A 21,045-nucleotide genomic window follows, 5' to 3' on the forward strand; every position below is an offset into this window, starting at 1 on the left:
CATCTCCAAGGCATGCGCAAGGGACGAATGAAGGATGGAAAACTCCCGTCTTGATCCTCTAAACGGCGGCCAAGCTTCCATGACAGTTACAGAAAAACCGGCAAGCATCCCCTGAAAGTTTCGGCTATGAGCCAAGAACAGAGCCATTTCAAGAATTCTGTAGGTGGTTTTCAATGTGCCTTTCAATTAGCGGTTCAGTCTGACGCTTCAGCTTCACGACAATCCAACGACCTTTTCAACCTTCTGCATATATTCGCTGTCAGACAGTGCGAACCCACAACGTTACCTTCCAACAAGCTTTTCAACGTCGACGAAGACCCTGCAGGTAAGAATGGTGGAGGCCAGTCAGCATGCTAACTCCTTCGTAGATATTGCAACAGCACAGCCACCGTTGCTTGAGCATTCGGATCACAATGACCCGTGCCAAAGACCATCCGCTGATCCGCAGTCCTTTTCCCGAGCCAACGAGTAGCTATCCCCACAGGAGCTGACACGTAGGCTTTGAGGCCATCCGATCGATATCTGAGAGAACTGGCGATCAGCGTCACCTATTGGATCCCCGCACAGTATTGCAACGACAACTCACTCAGAAGTGGGGTATCACATCATGTCGCGATAAACAAAGATAGGTAGGGGAAGGTTTCTAATGTATTCTGCAGTATATCAGTGTTGTAGTCGAATACGCCCTGCCTTTTAGGAAACTAAGCAGACCAACCACTACTGATAACAACATGTCGTCCTTCACAGCCCTACGCTTCCATGGCCAGTCAGATATTCGCCTTGAACGGGTTCCATCTCTGCCATGTGGTCCAGACGAGATTCGCATCCGGCCCGGCTTCTGCGGGATATGTGGCACTGATCTGAAAGAGTTCACCTCTGGCCCCATCATGTGTCCACAGCCTGGCTCGTCACACGAACAGACCGGGGCTCGACTCCCTGTCATCCTCGGACATGAGTTCTCGGGCACAGTGGCTGAACTCGGTTCTAGCGTCTCCGATGTTAAAGTTGGAGACCGTGTCGCTGTAATGCCTAACCTGGGAGATGCACAATTTGGACTGTCCAAGTGTGCGATGTGCGAGATTGGCAAGATCAACCTGTGCACCAAGACTGCCTATTACGGTCTCGACGCTTTGAGTGGAGGTTTCTCTGAAGAGGCAGTCGTCAAGGCCACCAATGTATTCACACTACCTGCCTCTGTGCCTCTAGATCTAGGTGCATTGGTTGAGCCTCTGTCAGTGGCGTGGCACATGGTCCGCATATCGGGATTTCAAGCAGGACAAGACGCGCTGGTTCAAGGGGCAGGCCCCATAGGGCTTAGCCTCCTCCTCGTCCTCAAAGTTGTGGGTGCCAGACACGTTGTGGTCAGCGAAGTACTCAAGAAACGAGCAGTTCGGGCCGAAGAGTTCGGCGCTGATGCCGTCATCGATCCCACGTCATCCAGTTCTACTGACAAGAATGGCGACTCTAACCCCGTGGTGGCAGCGTGTCGCCAATTAACCCCAGGAAACCTCGGCGTACACGTCGCCTTCGACGCCTCGGGGCTGCAGTCGACCCTCGACACCGCCGTCGCGGCGACCCGACCAGGCGGAACGATGTTCAACGTGGCGATTCACAGCAAACCGCTCCAGATCAACCCGAATGACCTCGTGATCTTGGAGAAGAGATACATAGGCGGAATCGGCTACACGGCAGACGATTTCCGAGCTGTGATCTCGGCGCTGGACAAGAACGCGGACTTCGCTGGCAAGGCGAAGAAGATGATTTCGGGGATCGTGCTGCTTGAAGACGCGGTCGAGAAGGCGTTCAAGGGCTTGTTGGAGAATAAAGAGGACCATGTCAAGATCTTGGTCCAGGGAAGCCAGAGTCAGAGTTGAAGATTTCGGCGAAACAGTACCGAGCAGAAGAAACGAACACGAACTGGGCGGTCTTACATACATAAGTCAGGCCAGCAACCGCTTAGTTATTGGGGGCAACGATTTGGTCTTCACCGTCGCGAATTGTTCAACGAGACTTCCTGCACCGAGGTCGCAAGTCTCGATGGACTTTATAGGGAGTAAGGCATGGGCAAATGAGAATGGGACAACGGAATGGAGAGGGAAAGGGAAACGGGACTTGAGCAGCGGATCACACTCGTGGACGGTCGTTTGAAGCCGGGACAGAAAGTCTCGAAGAAGTTTGAATGTCGTATCTAGCTGGATCTCAAATGGCATCGCGCTTGTTCACTTTGACACCTGCTTTCTGCATGGCTCGCTGTTCGACCTCTCCGCCAGCTCACCCGGTCAGTCGCTTGGCCACTCAGTCACACTGTCCGCCAACCACTCCATCTGTCTGTCAATGTCTCCAATTTCCCTTATACCTACCCAATCCAGCCCAGTCCAATCGAATCTCGTTTTAAATGGGGCACTGTCCTGCGCCCCAGCCCACACGTTCGACGCACTTTGGGGGTTCGGAAGTGCACTTAGATTACGTACATATGTACCGTAATACCGTCTTACGAAATGCAGAGGAAACGGGGAAGAAAGAGTGTCATTAATATTATGTCTACAAGACATCGTTGAATCAAAAGGGGGGGAAATCGATTTCGAAAAGTGGCGCCCAGGCTTCCAGCCCTTTCTTTCTATCCGCTGTCCTGTCCTGCCCTGTGAAGTGTCCCGGGTATCATTCAACCCCCCCCCACACCCAAAGAAAGAAAGTTAAGGACCAAAACGAGAGATATAACAGTGACACTGCGGCTGCTTGACAACGGCAAAGGGGGAGCAATATAGAAAGGAAGAATCTCAGACAGACGAATGTGTGTAGAAAAAAAGCAAATTGGGGAATCTGAGGTAAAGCGCATGTGACAACCTGGAGCACAACTACAAGCCCATGTTTTGAACATCCGTCAAACACCCCGGGGGACAGGGAATGTAAATCAAGCATTGGGGGCAACAACGGAAGTCGGCTCGGATACAGTATCGTCGGGCTGATCCGACACCGTCTTTGCCTGTCCCCTTGTGTCCTTATGTACTCCGCATCGGGGAATTCACAAGCTGCAAACCCAGTCCAATCTCCTTCCTGTTATTATGATGTGGAAGTTGGAAGACATCGATTTCGCGTTGGTCCGGTGGTGGTACATCGCACCACACCGAATAAGAAGCCATGTTTTCATACAGGTCATCATTGTTGTTGTTGTTTGCGATGATGCCGCTGTTCTTGTGGTGGTTCCATTGTCCGCCGCTCACGGCCCGTTCAAGTTGCTGTACCAGATGTGAGTTTTCTGTGTCAACTCCCCCCACCATATAAGGTACATGACGGGAGACGAGGTACTGCCTGTCGTTGCGTTGTTCTACATCGAAGAAATCGTTGCCATCACCGCGCCGAGCTTGGAATGTCGATGCTGATGTATAATACCGTTGCCGGTTGTTATGGTCTGCCCTGGGCCGCAGGGCCAGTGGAGCCACATAGACTTCGGGCTCGGGGCTCTCGCCTCGCACGCTGATGTCTTCCCAGATCGAGCCGCCGCCGACGGACTTGACGGATGGTGATACGCACATGACTGGCGCTGCCAGGTCTAAGGCCCCGTGCAAAGAGGATCGTTTAACTGTCGTCCCTATTGGAGGGGCCCTGGTCGCATTCGAGGTTGAATGAGCCAAAGGACTCGAGCCGCGACTGGCTTGCTGTCTGTCCACCGATACAGAACGAGAGGTGCTCGCTATGGACGATCCACCGCTTGCGTTGCGGAGACCCATGACTCGTTTATTCATCGGTGGAGATGGTATCGCGAAGATTTCTGGACTGTCAGATTCTACCGCACCAACGTTAGAGAGCTTGATGCCCTGCTGGCCGGGCAGGCGAACATCGGAGTTCATGCTTCGCAACATCATGATCGGTTTTCGAAGCGCGAAATCTCCCGACCCGCTAGACTCCCGAGCCTTTGTGATCCGGTAGTTGGGCCCATTTTTGCTTTGCAGGGGACTTGTAGCGGCAGGGTGGCTGCTTTGGCCTGAGTTTCGAGGATTGCGTGGACCTTTGACGAGGGACTTGCGAGGATAGAGAGAAGCCGAGTTCAGCGCCGGAGAAGGTAAAATAGGTGATTCGAATGGAATTCGTTCTGACGGTAGCGCTGATGGTGGCGTCTCCCTTAAAAGAACGTTGGGCCTCGAGCATGGCGAGAGTGGCCATTGGCGGGGCGTTCTGTTGCAATGGTTCGACATTCGCATAGGTATGTAGTCGGAATCGAAGACCTCTGAATCTGGTCTCGGTGTCCCTGAAACTGCACTGTCGGGCCGTTGCATGTACTGTTTCCGCACTGGGCGAGGTGTGGGCGTCAAGATGGGCGCATTTCTCAACGGAGACGGTATTGGAGTGGATGATTTGATGTCTGCCTCTGATTGTCTCGGCTTGAACGTCGGTCGTCGCTGCGGGATGTCAAAGCCATGAAAAAACTCGTCTGCCTCAAGTATGCGGCCCACCTGTTGCTGCTCCTCTCGGAGCTCTGGCAGCCTCATCATGCCGTGTACTCTCAGATCTAGATAGGGTAGATTAGTTATGCGGACGCAGTTCTGCCGTCTGTGCCCGCGCCTCGGTCCATCCAAGGACGACAGAGAATGTCGTTTTGCTGCAAAGCTGCCTTGTCGGGCCCCCTGCAACGGATTCCCTGTCGCCACTGAATTGGGTCTCTTAGGAGCCTCCAGGACAGAACATACATCTTCAGTAGCAAGCAGGCTTGTCGCAGAGTCACTGGCGGCTCGGTATTGTGCGGTTCTCGACTGCTCGATCATTGAATATCGATTAGGCCGATCCGATGGAAGTCTTGTCTTCCCAACTTTCAGTGGCGGCAAATCCCAATTACTCGCGTCGATAATCTTGAAGGATTCCCCCTGAATAACGGTAGTTGGAAATGGCGGAGGGTCCGAGATATATCTGCTACTACCTGGGCCGATCTCGTCCGTGTCGACCGTTGGATGAAGGGAGCGAATGCTCGGCTTGCCTGTGCAAAGACCATGGATTATTTGTTTCACTGGGAGCGCTTGAAGCTTTGGGGTCGACAACTCCTGCCCGAGTCCCAGTCTCACAGTGGGGGATGGCTCGTCCAATTCGAGATTAGAAGCGCTAAGTTCTGTAACATTGGATGCAGGAGAACCCGCGAAGGCCCCCAAGACCGAGCTGCCCACTGTATTCAGACTAGCATTCGAGGTTCTGGCCTTCATATTCCTTGGAAAATGGATGGTGGGCAAGGGTGGTAAGGGATCCTCTGGTGCCAAAGAAGCCATGTTAACTGCACTGATGGATCGAGGGACCGATTCTGGTTGCGGAGCTGCTGTTTGACCATGTTTCCCACCTCCCTTCCTCATTAGGACACTTTCTCGTACCGCTATCGACATGATTTTGGTGGGGACGATATCAGATGCTCTCGTGCTTGCAGTTGCCAAGGGCCATTGCGTGGAAGTATGCTTTTCTGGTTTGATCCCGGCCTTTTCATGCATGGCAATTGTCTCGGACTCCGTTGGAAATTCAGGAGCGACCGGTGATACGCCCGTCGAAGGATCGCTGAACTCGGTAATCGCCGAGAGAGGAGATTGTTGTATCCGATCCAAGGGTACAGCCTTCCTAAGCTTCCCTTGTCGGCGCGTCTTTGGAATATAAAGCGGGTGACTGGGGAAAGATCGTCGTATGCTCCTTTTCCTTCTCGGCCGCAGCACTTCAACATAATCATCGGCGTGTCCAGTCGCGGTGTTTAGCTGTTTCTCTTCGTCCTCGCCAGCGCTATCAACCCCGACAGAGACGATTCCGAAGGGGAGCTGCACACTTCGTCTTAAAGAGGTTGTCGGATGCGTAACATGCGAGTAGTTGTGTTCGCAGGCACTGAGCTTTGAGCGGTGATAATTGCTGAGGCCCCGCGTCAACCCATGAGCGTGCATGATATGGCGATGCCGTCGTCGCTCCAGAGTGATTGCAAGCAAGATACCTGTACAGGTGAGAACTGCGGCGCCCACTACCGCAATCACAATGATGAGCCATAAGGGCCACATCTTTTGCGTTCCGTTGTCTCTTACTCACCAGCCTCGCGGCAACCCGAAACATGGTGGAGAAGGCGAGTTTCGCGGATGCTGTTTGCACAAGGGCGTCGACACTCATGACTGGAATGTGGGAGATTGGAGAGCTGAGAGTTTCGCTGCAAGGGATGAAATCTCCTGGAGTCTGGAATGCGGAGGATGTAGCATTGAAGAGCACGGGGACATAATCCCTTGATAATTGTGCACAAATCAAGTCCTCCATATACGCGGGCTCTATTATTATTTGCCGTGGTGTATGATACCCGGAAGATATTACAAGAGTAAGAGCGAAGGATTTGAGAAGAAAGCTGCTGTTGTTAAATTATGCGACAAATCCAACCTTGCCAGGGTCCATTCTGTTACTGGCTCGAAGCACACACCATTTCACCTGATGTATGAGTGCGATTTTCGAGCCATGGTTATGTAGGGCAAGAAATACGTAAATCTTACTTTGGAGAAATGAAAGGCATAAATCTGGTGGGCTTATCTCAGTCAAAGAAATCAATTGACTATACTGAAGGCGAGAGTTTCTTGCCTGACAATGTTTTCGTAACTACAAGAATCACTCCGACTTCGTCTTGCTCTTCTGCACACCTCGCCCTTTGCCCCCACTAGATAACAACAGCGACGTGGTCGTCCATATACTTCTCAATATTGCCCAGGAATGCGGAGCAAATGATCGACACTCCTCCAAAGGCGATTGAAACTAGATACACCCAACGGTAGCTCTCGGAGTAGGCCACTTGCCCGGCCGTTAGAACCATCTGGTACGCTGTCTCGTTCCCAGAAATGCCGGGAATCAGTTTGAGTTGGTCCACAAGAGAAAGTCCGGTGAGGGTGATGGCGTCCACAATGTACGTTTCGTTTGTGATTCCGAGCTGGCCTACCATGACCCCTCCGACGTATTCAACAATCTTGACCTTGAATTTGTTGACGAAGACATTGTAGTAGGTCGTATAGCCAATGCAACCACCAATCACACGAATCGAGAGTGTAAGGGCCGTAACCGTGGCGATAATGTCGTCAGGGCAAATGATGGTTGTGATGATGGAGGCAGGGACAACAATTCCTCCAATTCCGAGGCCAGCTACCACGAGGATACCGTAGACTGCGTGTATATTGTCGAGATCTGCAGCTGCAAGTGCGCCACAGCCAGCAGTCATGAGGATGGAAGACGCCAGGAGTAGTTCACGGATATGTCCTCGCAATAGGGACAGGAAAACCAAGATGATGCAGCAACCACCAAGGATAGAAAAGCCAATCGGGAGAGTTCTGATTCCCACACCTATAGAGAGTTAACGAGCAAACTCGCAAAATGAAGTGATTTGGCCGTCATACCAACTGGGTCGTGGCCATACACGTTGAAAGCTTGCGTAGGCCAAAACATCAAGATTGAGAAGAAGTTTGCGCCTGATATCGCAGTAATCACCAAGGTTAGGGAAAGCACCTTTGCGTCTCTCTTCATCCGAGACGGAAACATTGGATATTTCGCGAACTTGATCTCCCAAATCGGGAAGGCGAGGAAGAGGAGGAGGAACCCCAGAATGAGCGGGACTAAGACGTGAGCGGACTCCCATGAATACTGATAGCCTCCCCATTGGAGACCGGCAAGGAAGATGATCATCCCTGTAATGCTGAGAAAGCCGCCGAAGAAATCGATCTCGTCGATGATCTGTTTCTTGGTCAAGCCTCGAGAATTAGGCCGTGGAGGAGGGAAGTAGAATATCAAGACGCCGACGGCTCCAATTAAGGCCCATACTCCCGAGATAAAGGCGCACCATCTCCAAGTCGAGTAGCCCGCAATGAGCCAGGCATAGAGAGCGGACGGGCAGAATGGTATAATGGTCAAGACCAAGGCCGCAACGTAGAGGCCACGTTTGCGTGTTGGTGCAAGTTCGGATGTCCCAGCCAGACAAGTCAGTTCGCAAATACCGGCTCCAACGCCCGAGATACCCATTCCAGCTGCTAAACGTTAGTAATGCAGTTTCAGCCCGACGAGAGTATCGTACCAATAAATTGGTTCATATTGTGCGCCGTGCCGGCAATGATCATGGCAACGACGAGAAGGCCTGATCCCAACAGCGCCACATACCTCCGGCCGATCAGGTCGGACAAGGAGCCGACAAAGGGGCAGATGGCTGCGAGGGAAAGGAGGTATGCCAACACGAACCAGACCCATCTGTCATAGCCTCCGATTTCAGAGTAAATCAGAGGGGCGATGCCTCCAAGGAGGTAGGCGGGAATCTGGGAGCCGGTCCAGAGGAAAGCCATGGCGACAAGGCTCATGACTCTTTTGGTTGTCCACTGTGGCCGAGTTTAGCATGTCTTCCCAAACAGCCAAACCGCACACCTACCGGAGGCTCATGATCATGATCTTGATCGTCGCCATATGTTCGGAGGCCATCCTTTTCATAGTAGCCGGGATGGCCTTCAACCTTTTCAAAAGTTCTGACTTGCTCGATGTGGGCGCCGCCGGATTCTTTCTCTGATGGGGTAGACGACTCTCTGGCCTCAATCTCGTTGGGTAGAGGAATCTTGTCGTCCGCCATGATGAATTTTTGTGATGGATAACTCGGTATGACAGTCCAAACAACACAACTCGAGGGAACACAAGTTGGGCTGAGGAGGAAGTGCCAGTGCGATAGTGCCCGGAAATCGACCTTATGTACTCCCTGTGTAGCAGCGAATCCAGCCTCCACTTCCCTCTGGTTGAAAACATGGGGAATGGGGTAGCAGGTCGTAAGCTTGAGCGTTTCCAGCATAGTCGGCCGTGGCGTGCAGGTTCGCCACGTTCTGGACCCGCCAAAAGCGCGGAGGTGCAGTGTGCCCAGCAACCTGATTGGATCCGTATCGTACCACCAAATCCTGGGGAAATGAAGCCATGTCCAATATGGTGACAACTCTCCGGTGGCCGTGCTTTTTCGCTTTTTGGTTTCCCACCAGCTTTGCCCTGCCATCACTTATCTGCGGGGTTTTCCCTGCAATTGGCGGAATTCGACGCCCATCCCCCTTGGCACTCTGCTGAATCACCTGCTCATTGTGCTGAGAAGGTGCAGAGTAGTCGCCAGGTGGTAACAGCGCACAGGATTAAATGCACTTGATTCGAGCCCAAACCTCGAGACACCGTGGAATTGGAACCGAGATCCTCGGTATGGTTGCGGGTAACCGAACATCTTGCAGGTTTGAGATCCAGTTTTCCCGCAAAGGTGTCCTGGTCCCTGTGGAGGGAGATTGTCCATATTGTTAACAGTGATCGACGACCTAACTAGGGGGGTGGCGGATGACTTTGCAGGTGTTGCCAGAGGTGAGAATTGCGGTGGTCTCGCTTGGACAAGCTTCCTGATCAAGTTAGAACAACACTCAGAAAGCACCCTCAGCCAGCGCTCCTGCAAGAGCAGTCGAAGTTCGATGCCTCCAGGCTGGGTGGGCTGCCAAGGGACCTTCTTGATGCCTGGCATGAAAGCAACTGATGGCGACCCGAAGGTCCTGTGATCGCTGTTACAAAAAGAAGGAGAGATGTACCTTCGAGCCTCACACTGGAAAGTGTACCCAGTGCGTACAATCTAACTCCCCATGTACCAGTCTACGATCTCGTAATCGACCAGGGCGGAAGCCAAAAGCCACGGCGTTTGGGAAGTATGGATCACTTCACGTCTGGGACGCGGCCGGTGGATCGAATACACAAAGCCACAAACTCGACGCATGCCCAACACCTTCGTCAACGTCCTCACTAACGTCCTCGCAAAAGTCCCCCGATGAGATTGACAACGAGGCTGAGTCCAGCCGTACTTTTGAGGGAGGAGAACTGGTGCCAGGTCCCAGGCACTACCAACGAGAGGAAGGGTTTTCGGTTCTCTGGAGGAGAGAGCTGGGTATTTCCTTGGAGCAGTTATACGATCTCCAAAACTCCAGTCTCGAGTTCTTCTATGCTACCAACGATATTTTCATGTTGGGCCCCGGGTTCGCCGATCAGTTTCTGACCACGCTTCGACAATGTTATGAATTTGCGCCTGGCTTCCTTCGAGACACCTATCAGGCAATGTTCACCGCCCTCATCTGGGCCCGCCATCAAGCAACTTCGTTCGATCAAGTTGACATTAGCAGAGGCGCTTTGTCACTGCGAAGATTGAGGACTTTCAGCGTTTGCAACCTCCGAGATGCCGTTGCGGCTGTCAGCCTCGGGCCAACGCTGGCGGCATTTGACGTACTCACCAGATGTGTTGGCTCCGTCATAATATTGCGTCATTCTCTGTCAATGGTCCAGGCTTGGTATCCAACACTTTCAAACAGTCCAGGGCTGGATCCGATCATTATTGCACCCATCTTCTGGGATACCGCGCACTGTCTGATACTACGGGAGATCCCCATCATTCGATACCTGGTCCGAGACCCTCACACAGTAGACCGCGTGGCTGGAATGTGCACAACTCTACTGCCTATCCTGTATGACCTGTGCGTGGCTAGCAATAAATTGAGGCGCTCGGGAGAAGTTCAGCACGTCAGAACCATAAGGGAAGTTGAAAACAAGATCATCGCCTGGCGGCCAGACTTCGGTCCTGAACTCCACAGGTCATTTTCAAAGCGGGAGATCCTCGCCATGACTGCCCAGGCGTCCATGTACCGTGCGGCAGCATTGTTGACTATTCACCGTCTTTTCAACCTAATTGGGACAGCAGACGACATTGCCAAAGCCTACGCTACCGAGATCGTGGCCAAACTCCACGAGCATCTTGTTTCGCTCGGCCAGGAAGAGAAGCTCCAGCACACAGCGCTCCCGATGTTCCTTGCCGCCCTTGAGCTCCCAAACCTGGCACAAGAGACCTGGACACGGCTGTCTCTGCTAAAAGCCCCGTCGATCTGCCTGAAGAAATTGGCAGCGGTCGTCGAGTTTGTATGGGAGCAAAGATCAAGTGGCTTTTCCGGGTCTCTGTTTGACTTGCTTGAAGCTGGGCCGGAATTTGTTGTTATCCCTTGAGTGTCGGATCAGACTGGCTATCAAGGTATCGTCGACACAGCTCCAAACTTGGCCTCTAAAACAATTCTTGTATATCTCAGATTGCGTGCCTAACTGCAACTCTTGTTGATAAAAGTGCTAGGTCCCACGCAAAGGGGAAAATCAGTCTTTTATTTACACCACGCGGTACGGCTAGGCAGACTGCGCAGATCAATCGAGGTTGCGGTCGAATCCCCGTCCGCGCATATTGTTGATATGGTTCACACAGTCAGTGAACTTGTTGGATGGCAAGATGCCAGGTCCTGGAGATGCCTTTTGTGCCACGGTAATATGTCCAGGGGCGTGTGTGCTGTTCAACGACCAATGGGCTAACAACTGGCGCCTCCCCGCCTTTCAATGTCGGTCAATTGAGAGCCTAAGTTGGCTCTCGCTTCTGGTACACTTTCTCTAGAAGAGCGAAGGATATCCTGAGCCGGCACAAGCTTTACCTCGATGCAATGTTCGTCCATTGCTTAATGTCCTGAAAATCCATGACGCGATTGGCGCCTTCCGGTCCAAATCTGCCTTGTAACGCTTTCCAATCTCTGCCTTTAGCTGTCTCGGGCCTCCATCGAAAGCTCTGCTTCAGCTTGTCGTCAAGTTTCTCTTCCATGGCATCGGCAATGAAGCTTCCGATTGCTGGGATATGGCAAAACCCGTGTCCAGAGCCACCCACACCCAGCACCAGGGATGCATAATCTGGGTGCTTAGAGATCAGGAATGCTCGATTCGGGGTGTCGGCGCACCAGCATATCCGCGCAAAAGAGAATGGTCGATCGGCAAGGTGTGGCATGGTCTCGCGCAAAAACGCCCGGCAGCGAGCTTCGCTTTCGAGTGGGATCTGGTGTTTTGCAAAAGGAGAACTGATCTGGCGGGAATCTTCAGAAGAGGTGTCCGGGATCCAGTTGCAATACCCAGGATGTTCGTCACACATCTTAAGCTCATGGTTATCTTCGTCGGGCTCCATGAAGAAGCCACGCTCGATATTGAACAAGACAGGGAGGTCTTTGTACAGCTTGGCTTCCTCTGGAGTCATCTTAATGTGGGCCAGTGTCCAGGCCGTGGGTCGAAGTTGATCTTTCATGTCAAAGAGCGCCGCCGCGCTGGCGCCTGCACAGAGAATGGTGCGGTCTGCGAAGTGGCGTGTGCCGTCAGCCGTGATGGCGCCTTGGACATCGGAGGACCCATAGATCAAACTCGTTACACGGCCAGCTTTTTCACCGGCGATGAATTTAACCCCCAGTCGGGCAGCTTCTCTGGCGGCACTCTCCATACTCTTGCGGGCATGAACCCAGCCTGCTCCTTTCTGCATCCACCATCCTTGCCAACCAGGGAACTCGCCCGTCAGAACGCCGTTGGGCATGGTAGCTTGGAAGTCTTCTTTAGTCCTTAGTGGAATCCACCCACCTGCCTCACTCGGCCCGTCGCGCGTATTCATGTGGTTACGAGCCTCATCAGAGGTGGCCGCCAGGATACAGCCGGTTTCGTGGAAGTGAGGTTTGAACACGGGGTCATTGCGCCATCCTTCGGTGGCCGCTTCCAGCAGCTTGTTAGATACATAGCGTTCGTCAGCGTCGTCTCCGGCGAAAGAACCCAGCTCCAATATCTTGTTTAGGTCGGTGCCAGCGGAGATGGGTGAGGGCACGGGATAGGGGTCGAGGACGGTCACGTATTTATAGCCTCGACGACCCAGATGGAGGGCGGTGCTGCAGCCCCACGTGCCGGCGCCGACAACAAGGATTTTGGATTCGGTGCTAAGCGGTGATGGCATGGCGATGGCGGTATTCAGTCGGCTAGTGAGCAAAATCAGCATCAAGACATGAACAACAGCTCGGGGCAGCCGAAGGACTTAAATAGTCATGCCATCTGAAGGTAGTGGACACATGGTCGATCCATTGAAATTGGGCCATGCTGGTACCCCCAGGCCGGAGAGTGGCCCTGGACATGATCGCAGGTGTTGAGGAGGGCGGAGATGGACTACTCGGTATAGTGCGAGAAGAGCGGGAGAGAGGGAGAGAGGGAGAAGGTCCAGGCGAGAAGGGACCGTGACCAAGCGAGCGTCGAGCCCACCAGCCCCGCCGCGATCACCACCCATCCATCGCCATTATCCTTCGCACCTCCGTCTCTCGACTCGCAACCACCACATTCCTGAAATCCACTCCATGCCGCTCAGACCTAGTCCTCCATGTCACTGCTCTGACCACCTCGAGCTTCGGGTTCCTGGCATGTGCCCTTCGCAATGCCCCGGCCGCGGAAGTCGACCAATGTGCACGTTAAGCGGCGCACGCGGACCGGATGTCGAACCTGTCGAGCTCGAAAGCTCAAATGTGGGGAAGAGAAGCCCGTCTGTCATCAATGCTCACTCAAAGGCCTGAACTGTGACACAACCACTGCCCTCAAGTGGGAAACCGACTATATCGCCAAGGGCCTCAAATTCGGGAGAGTCGGTGTTTGGTCCAAGGACCCATACAAGTACAAAACAGCCTCGCGTTCCCCGACTTCGGACTGGTCCACTCATGAGACTCCGGCTCTGTGGTGGTGCCCTGTTCCAGACATTTACCCCTATAGCTTTGTGAATGCCACGGTGGATGCTCTGCGGGAATTGGACCAGTGTGAATCCGGAACAGAAGAGGGCACCCGCCATCAAGTCGGGACTTCGAGAGCATCAGAAGGAGATGCCGCTCCCACATCATCTCTCAGCCCTTGGCCAACAACTCCGAGCCTGACGTGGTCCTTGAAAACCCGGATCGCGTCATCCCTAAGTATCTTACCGCAACGGGAGACTCCAGAACACTCGTCACTGCTTTCTTACTACGTCGAAAGAATTTGCAGAATGACCGTCTCGAGCTTGACATCCGACTCCCCTTTTGCAACCCTACTCCTTCCTTTCGCCATCAGCACCTCGTCTCTGGCTATGCACTCTATGTTGGCACTTGCCGCCTGCCATCGGTCGCGAACGGATTCACATTACAAAGCGGTAGCACTAGGGCTCAGCCACCGAGCTCTCCAAGCCCTTCGGACCAAGTTAAGAGACTGTGACTCAAAAATGGTCGTAATGGTTCCGGAAACATTGGTGGTCATGCTTCTCCTTTGTATGTTTGAGATTGTCAACGAATGTGACAGTCGATGGGTGGTCCATTTGAAAGGAGCCCGCGAGTTGATCCGCGTTCGCAGACACCACCAAGAAGCCCCCACGTATGAGACGGATGCTAGCATCCTCGTTCAATTCTGTGAACGTTTCTTCGCCTTCCAGGACATCATGGGCCGCACTGCCTGCGGCGAAGATCCTGTTTTTGGAAGCGACTTTTGGGCCAATGACCGGACCGACTGCGAACCTTGGCTCGGGTGCTCTCCCCAGCTGGTCTCCATTTTGAGCAGAATCACCGAGTTGGGACGACAGGGCGCGACGAGTCGCAAAACCCCCGCATTCCAGGCAGCCGCCGCAGCTCTGGAAGGACAACTGAACATGTTGAGGCAAACAGTCGACGATACCAGTGACGATATCCTAAATCAGGCTGGTGAACTCAAGAGGCTCGCGGCTGAGGTTTATCTGCAGTGCGCATTGAACGGAGCCAGCCCTTCCACACCGTGGGTATCTCAGCAAGTGTCCGAAATCCTGCATTTTGTCAGTATTCTGCTGGAGTCAGGACTGTTTTCGGGCATCAGCTGGCCCCTTTTCATTGCAGCTGTTGAGTTACATCCGGACCAGGATCCTCTACTGCGCTGGGCGGCCGGCAACGCCCCGAAGTATGCACGACTTTTCATCCTCTATGCTCTGGAAAAGCTCACAGGCTCAATGGTGAACACCGTCCGAATCCGTACCGTCATTGAAATGGTTTGGCAAGCGCGAGAGTTGCGTGGACTCCCAGCCGGTGTGACCGCTTCCCCGGAAAGTGACTGGGAACAGTTTGTGGCGCCGTTTTGCGGAAACATGTCTCTGGCGTGATCGACCTACGACTGCTGGGCTAACAGATGTTGCTCCTGGTCAAGCCGCTGCTCCTCACAGAGATGACCACGTCCATAGGCCGGTACAGCGATCCGGACGGCCAATGGTGAGCTCCTCACCAGTCGATATCGCTCTTCTCCGCATCAAGTTGTGCGCCCACGCGGATGCAAGCCCGACTCCACACAAGTGCGTGAAGGTACAAGCGCAACGAATGAAGCCATGGGGAGACAAACTCCACTACGAGTCGAGCCCGTCTTTCAACGGGTCCCTGCCCATGATCATCCATCGCCCTCCTCCAATTCGTCCGCTTGGACCTTTCTTTCGATAAAGGTCTCTGCACAATCCAAGTATCAATGGCCGAGTGGGGAGGTAGCAGTACCGTGAACGGTCGAAACGACAGCAAGTGCTCGTAAGAGGTGTATAAAGGACCGTCTGCAAATGTTTCCGGAACTCCATTCCTCGCACTCACGACTCGCCAGAGTGCATTCCAGATCCTTTACGTCAATACCTTGGAAACATGGCAGACGATATCTACGAACTCGACGTTCCTGGCACGGAACAACTTGTTGATGGTCAGAATATGTTCTTCAAAAATACAATTTTGCTTGCTGCAGAATCTAACTATGGCTCTCAGTGCATCATACATTACAAGCAGCACACGCTGGCGGGACTAGTGACATTGTCCTTATTCCTCAACCTACAGGCGCCAATGGCGATCCTCTACGATGGCATCGCTGGAAGAAATACTACCAACTTTTCCTCCTGGCGTTGTATGCGTGCGCCTTTTCTTTTGGTGAAAATACCCTCGGAGCTGCTTGGACAACAGTCTCTGAAGACACAGGGGTTAGCTTGACCAACATGAACGGTGGAAGTGCCCTTAACTATCTTCTTTTGGGGTTTGTCAACGTCTTTTGGATTCCCATGGCTATGAAAGTCGGCCGTCGCCCGGTGTTTCTAGCTACCACCGCCATCTGTATGATTGCCGGTGTCTGGCTCGGGAAATTCAACGGGACCGCGTCGTGGATGTTGGCTATGACGGTCAACGGAATCGGCACCTCCGCCTACCAAGCCGTCATCCAGCTGAGCGTGTTTGACATGTTCTTTGTTCATCAGCGAGGCAGGATGTTGGCCGTATACCTCTTCGGCCAGCAACTGGGCAGCATCCTCGGGCTCATCAGCGGTGGTAGCATTGCAGATGGTCCTGGTTGGCGATGGTCTCAATACATTGTTGCGATCATTGATGCCAGTGTGCTCGTCCTCCTCCTTCTGACTTTCGAAGAGACTTTGTTCCCTCGGTTCTTGTTCGGCAAAGTCATTGGTGCTGTTCCCGTCGGCCAGACGGTGATCTTCCAACAAGGCTCCGACAGCAAAGCCCCTGGTGATACGTTGACTCGCAGCCCAAGTTCAAGTGAGGTCGAATATGACGCCGCATTGGAAGCACAGTTTCCCAAGCGAATATATCTTGAAAAGCTGAAGCTCTGGGTGTACTACCCGCAAGATCGAACCTCTTACTGGCAATACTTCCGAAGACCTTTCATCCTGTTCACCTTTCCAAATGTGGTCATCGCAGGGGTCATTTTCGCCTTTGGATGCACAGCCGGCATCGTCAGCTTCAATACTATCTCCGAGATCCTCACTGAGCCACCTTACAATTGGTCCACGACCTCGACGGGCTTGATCTTCTTTGCCGCCTTGGTCGGGAACTTTGTCGGCTGGGCCACTGGCGTTTTGGGCGATCACGTTGTGATCTTCTTTGCACGACGGAATTCTGGCGTAAAGGAGCCCGAAATGAGACTTTGGACTCTCTGTCTGTCCTTTGTCTACGCAGCCGTCGGCTATCAATTGTACGGTTGGGGTGCCGAGTTTGGACTCCATTGGATGACAATCGCTTTTGGGGTGGGCTGCATGATTGCTCACCAAGTCTCTGCCTGTTCGATTGCCACGGCGTACGCCATGGAGTGTTTCCCAGGGGTGGGTGGAAGCAGTTTGTCACTTCTTTTCTATGACGTGAGTACTAACTCGAACACAGATAGCGGGAGAACTCGTGGTTGTGTTGGCCATCTGTTCATCTTGCATCAACTTTGCCATCTCCTACTCGGTCCAACCATTCATTATTGCCGCAGGATACGGATACACGTTTCTCTTTTTTGGATTGTGTGTTTTGGCCTCCATGGTTGCGGCTGTACCGACCTACGTCTATGGAAAGGCATGGCGACGGAGGAGGGCACCGCGTTGGCGGAAGTGGTTGGCGGAGAGGGAATCTTGATGAGGGTCCTCGGTAGTCTGCAGACTGCGATGGACGGTGCACTTTGCCATCCACCTCGCTCAGAAACATACATCTAACCTTGATCATGGCGCAACAACAATATCTACGGGCGCGACGTTTGGACTCGTCTTGTTTAAGGTGATGCAAAGGAACGTCTCCACCGACTTGATCTGTCCAGCAGATTGAATAGCTCCTTTGTACATGTTACGTATTAGTAGTGTGTACGTACCACACACATTAGATCATGAAACAAGCAAATCGGTAGCTGAAGCAGAAGTAGAGATCGCCATCTCCTCGTCATGTCTCCTGACTAGTCAGCCATTCTAGTGTCTAGCAACGTGTTTTTACATTGATATCTTCTCGCCTGCATGTTGTTACCTTCCTTCCCGCTTCTCAACTTCGCGTTCCCTTCATTCATCCACTCGTCCACCCATCCGTCGATCTATCGATCTATCGACCTATCGATCCATCCTCAAGACCTCTCTCCTCTCCGGGATTCTCGTTACACAGCTGCACACAACTCCGGCCCCAGCCCCTGTTTGAGCTCCGTGCTCTCTTCGCACTCGAGGTAATCATTCCCCTTTCGAGCAAGAACTGCCTTGGCCTGAGTAACATAGGGCAACTGATTTCCTTGAGCTTAGTCTGGGAAGGAAGGCCAACTCAACCCATCCCATCCAAACACATAATTTCTCCCCCCTCCCTCTTCCGTTCTTCGTCTATAAAAATCGTTGTATCGGGCGTCAGAGTAGTATTGAAACAGCGATCAATCGATCGGATGGATCGTAACTTTTGTCTTCTCTTTCCTGTCCTTTTCATGCCAAGGCAGTCTGTGTTTGTTGTTCTTTCGGTGATGTGATGCCGTATTGAGACGTCGTGCCGTAGCTCCAATCAATCAATCGACAAACGGGAAAAGGAGATGCAAAAAGGCCCGTACATCCGCCCACAAGCAGAAAGATCCAGACGCCGACTCCACGTCGCTATGCAGTTGGAAACCACCAAAACCGTTCGATCCAGGAGTTGATTCTTCAAGCCCGTTCCCATGGCAGCAGCATCCGGATCAATATCGACAATGTAGAAAAAGAAATGTGACCCTCGTAATCCGAACAACATCAGTCTACCAAGGAGGGTCCCATGCTCTCTCCGTATTTTTCACCCTTTTCACCCTCAAACAGCTGGCCATCTGACTCTCAAACCCTCACACCATCTCTCAAAGAGCGCGTCCGCAAGTTGTCTCGTATGCTCTAACCCACCTACTAACCCGCTCATCATCTCCTTCTCCGTTTGGCTTTCAGCCTTCAAGATACCTGCTTTGTCGATACTTGTGTTTTTCAAGGGACTGGTGAAAATTTGGCTGGTGTCACGGGATTTCACTATCGCTGCCTGCGCACTCTGTCTACGTCGATGACTCTTGAGATGCGGATTGTTTTGTGCAAGGACCAGTCTCGCCCCCACGGCTCCTTTTCCCGTGGGTGTGCTAGGTGTAACTTGTCTGCTCTCGTTAGCACCAATAGGCTGCGGTGATGCCATTGGCATGTGTGATGTTTGTGAAGGGTCCGAGAACTTCTGTGGTAGCTGAAGCATCTCCTTCGATGGCGAGATCGTCAACGGTTGCTGTGGTAACATACTCTTCAAAGTCTCATCTTGCTTCATCCTCGAAATGACCGACTGCATGATATGATACATCCCGTCGGGGTCCACGCTTTCCAGATCTGAAAACGCCTCGGCTAGTCGTGCAACAGCCTCGCGTTTGACTTCGTCGGCGGTGTCGTTGAGCACGTCTTGGCATGATATACCAATGGCGTTTGAGTAGAGTCTACGGCCGAGATTCGCTTCCTTTGTCTCGATTGCGATTGTCGTCGCGGTCGAGGAGAATCTTGACACTTTGTCCGGCTGTGAGAGCAAGGAAGTCTCAATGTCCACCAGAGAAGCCAGCCCAGGTTTGGCCTTGGATGGAGTCCGAATGACGCTAGAATTTGGATCCTCATTTTCCGTGTTGGGGCCTGTGTTCCCATTGGGGGACACACGCCTAAATTGTCGAACTGTACTGGGGCTGTTGCCAAACGACATGTTCACTCCCAGTGGTTGCCGGACTTGAGCACTTGATAGTCTCTTCCTGCTTGTTCTCTTGCCTGACATCGAATCCGTGGACTCCCTTCGGTATTGTTGCTGCTTTGAGTCTGAAATCTTTCGCATCGTCAGCTTGGTCGGACTTTGTTGATGTTCTGAAGGTCGTTCCAGAGCCAAATCCTCCATCATCTGCGCAGCGCTTTGTTCCGATTCATCCCCCAAGACATCAACGGATGTTCTTTCAACTTTTCTCTTTCGCTGAGTTTGAAGGTCCTTGAAGTTCATGATGGACACAGCTTTGACGGTCTCAAACACCCAGTCATCGTCATTCCGGCCCTGCGACAGGTTTTTGAGAGTTTCGGCATAGTACTTCAAATTCCGGTCTCCTCCTTTGCTGGCTTCCCAATCTTGCTTCCGGACGATCAACTCCTGCAGGCCCTCAATCTTTCCCGCCGATCGGATGAACCGATGGTTGAGCAGTTCCTTCGCACTTTTCCTCTTCTCGACATCCTTGGTTAAGCAGCAAGCAACAAAATCTTTGAAATCTTTGGACCAACTGGGGCCGTCTAGTTTTGGCGCAGGCTGTTTTGGTATCAGAAATAGAACTTTCATGGGGTGAACGTTCGCATGGGGAGGTTCGCCGTTTGCCAGTTCCATAGCCGTGATGCCCAAACTCCAGACGTCAGCTTTGGCGTCATGGCCTTCCTGCTGAATGACCTCGGGTGCCATCCAAAAAGGTGTTCCAACAAAGGTATTCCTCATGCTCTTCAGTCCGACCAGCTGCGCGGCGACACCGAAGTCGGCCAACTTCACCCGGCCATCCATGCCGAGTAGGACATTGGCGGCCTTTATATCGCGGTGCAACTTCCCCTCGCCATGTAAGTATGCCAGACCAAGGAGCAGCTCTCGACATATAATTGCGATGTGGCTTTCTGATAGATGATGTGGAGGGGGTTTGAGGAGATCTGCGCATGATCCACCTCCTAGGTATTCCATAACAATCCACAGGGTCTGTCGACGTAGAAACGCAAGGCGGTATTTCGTGACGTGCGGGCTCGAGCATGATGAGAGGACAGACAGTTCAGAAAGAATATCGGAGAGATCTTCTTCGGAAGATTCGAGGTCCACCTATACTTGACATTAGCTGAAAACTTCCGGACATCGCGTGTCTTCCCTACATGTTTGATTGCGACAATTTCACCCGTGGCCTTTTCTATTGCCTTGTAGACGACGCCAAACGAGCCACTTCCTAGTTCTTCCAGCATCTGATATTTGTCCGCGAGTGTGTCGCCGTGCGCAGAATCGTTTTGAATCTCAAAATAGCTCTGTGGCGTCGCTCTCGCTTGGTGAGGCGCTTCTGAGTACGGGGAAATCATGGCCATGGCCGCCTCCCGTTGATTGGCGCTGCCTGTCTCTCGCTCTCTTCTTTTTCAGATTCGGGAGTGTGGCAATGTAGTTTTCTGTTTCAATATCACGAATGGACTTCTGGGTCACCGAGAGCTGTTCATTGGCTGTGCCTAGGAGTATTGGACAGTTCAGAATTGCGCCCAAATTTGATAACTTGTCTAGTCGGGAAATGCAGAATGCAATAATTTGCGCCGGGAAGAAAAAAATGCAAGACGTATGCCTGGGGTAGTGTTACAGAGCATGAATGTGAGGATAATGATAAAAGCGACCTGGTTGCGGGGGCTGATGCGCAGAGGATATATCTTGTACGACGTGGATCACAAAAGGGGGT

General features: G+C 52.6%; 8 protein-coding genes across 8 annotated transcripts; 4 read left to right on the forward strand and 4 right to left on the reverse strand.

The window, feature by feature from the left end:
• Positions 1 to 731: 731 nt before the first annotated feature.
• Positions 732 to 1,874, forward strand: Z519_06456 (uncharacterized protein; the record flags this gene model as incomplete). The annotated part of the gene is made up of 1 exon (XM_016764196.1): positions 732 to 1,874. The coding sequence occupies one exon, from the start codon at positions 732 to 734 to the stop codon at positions 1,872 to 1,874; it is 1,143 nt and encodes a 380-aa protein (XP_016619278.1).
• Positions 1,875 to 2,999: 1,125 nt separating this feature from the next.
• Positions 3,000 to 6,011, reverse strand: Z519_06457 (uncharacterized protein; the record flags this gene model as incomplete). Its single annotated transcript, XM_016764197.1, has 1 exon — positions 3,000 to 6,011. The coding sequence occupies one exon, from the start codon at positions 6,009 to 6,011 to the stop codon at positions 3,000 to 3,002; it is 3,012 nt and encodes a 1,003-aa protein (XP_016619279.1).
• Positions 6,012 to 6,646: 635 nt separating this feature from the next.
• On the reverse strand, positions 6,647 to 8,584 carry Z519_06458 (uncharacterized protein; the record flags this gene model as incomplete). The annotated part of the gene is made up of 4 exons (XM_016764198.1): positions 6,647 to 7,320; positions 7,374 to 7,997; positions 8,045 to 8,339; positions 8,390 to 8,584. 4 exons carry the CDS (start codon positions 8,582 to 8,584, stop codon positions 6,647 to 6,649), a joined length of 1,788 nt encoding a protein of 595 aa, XP_016619280.1.
• Positions 8,585 to 9,504: 920 nt separating this feature from the next.
• Positions 9,505 to 11,010, forward strand: Z519_06459 (uncharacterized protein; the record flags this gene model as incomplete). The annotated part of the gene is made up of 1 exon (XM_016764199.1): positions 9,505 to 11,010. The coding sequence occupies one exon, from the start codon at positions 9,505 to 9,507 to the stop codon at positions 11,008 to 11,010; it is 1,506 nt and encodes a 501-aa protein (XP_016619281.1).
• Positions 11,011 to 11,473: 463 nt separating this feature from the next.
• On the reverse strand, positions 11,474 to 12,799 carry Z519_06460 (uncharacterized protein; the record flags this gene model as incomplete). Its single annotated transcript, XM_016764200.1, has 1 exon — positions 11,474 to 12,799. One exon carries the CDS (start codon positions 12,797 to 12,799, stop codon positions 11,474 to 11,476), a length of 1,326 nt encoding a protein of 441 aa, XP_016619282.1.
• A 468-nt stretch (positions 12,800 to 13,267) lies between these two features.
• Z519_06461 (uncharacterized protein) lies at positions 13,268 to 14,974 on the forward strand (the record flags this gene model as incomplete). Its single annotated transcript, XM_016764201.1, has 1 exon — positions 13,268 to 14,974. One exon carries the CDS (start codon positions 13,268 to 13,270, stop codon positions 14,972 to 14,974), a length of 1,707 nt encoding a protein of 568 aa, XP_016619283.1.
• A 517-nt stretch (positions 14,975 to 15,491) lies between these two features.
• Positions 15,492 to 17,240, forward strand: Z519_06462 (uncharacterized protein; the record flags this gene model as incomplete). Its single annotated transcript, XM_016764202.1, has 3 exons — positions 15,492 to 15,546; positions 15,609 to 16,945; positions 17,004 to 17,240. 3 exons carry the CDS (start codon positions 15,492 to 15,494, stop codon positions 17,238 to 17,240), a joined length of 1,629 nt encoding a protein of 542 aa, XP_016619284.1.
• Positions 17,241 to 18,404: 1,164 nt separating this feature from the next.
• Z519_06463 (uncharacterized protein) lies at positions 18,405 to 20,689 on the reverse strand (the record flags this gene model as incomplete). Its single annotated transcript, XM_016764203.1, has 2 exons — positions 18,405 to 20,435; positions 20,486 to 20,689. 2 exons carry the CDS (start codon positions 20,687 to 20,689, stop codon positions 18,405 to 18,407), a joined length of 2,235 nt encoding a protein of 744 aa, XP_016619285.1.
• Positions 20,690 to 21,045: the final 356 nt, after the last annotated feature.

This window comes from Cladophialophora bantiana (assembly GCF_000835475.1).
Source record: "Cladophialophora bantiana CBS 173.52 unplaced genomic scaffold supercont1.9, whole genome shotgun sequence".
Classification (NCBI taxonomy): Eukaryota; Fungi; Ascomycota; class Eurotiomycetes; order Chaetothyriales; family Herpotrichiellaceae; genus Cladophialophora; species Cladophialophora bantiana.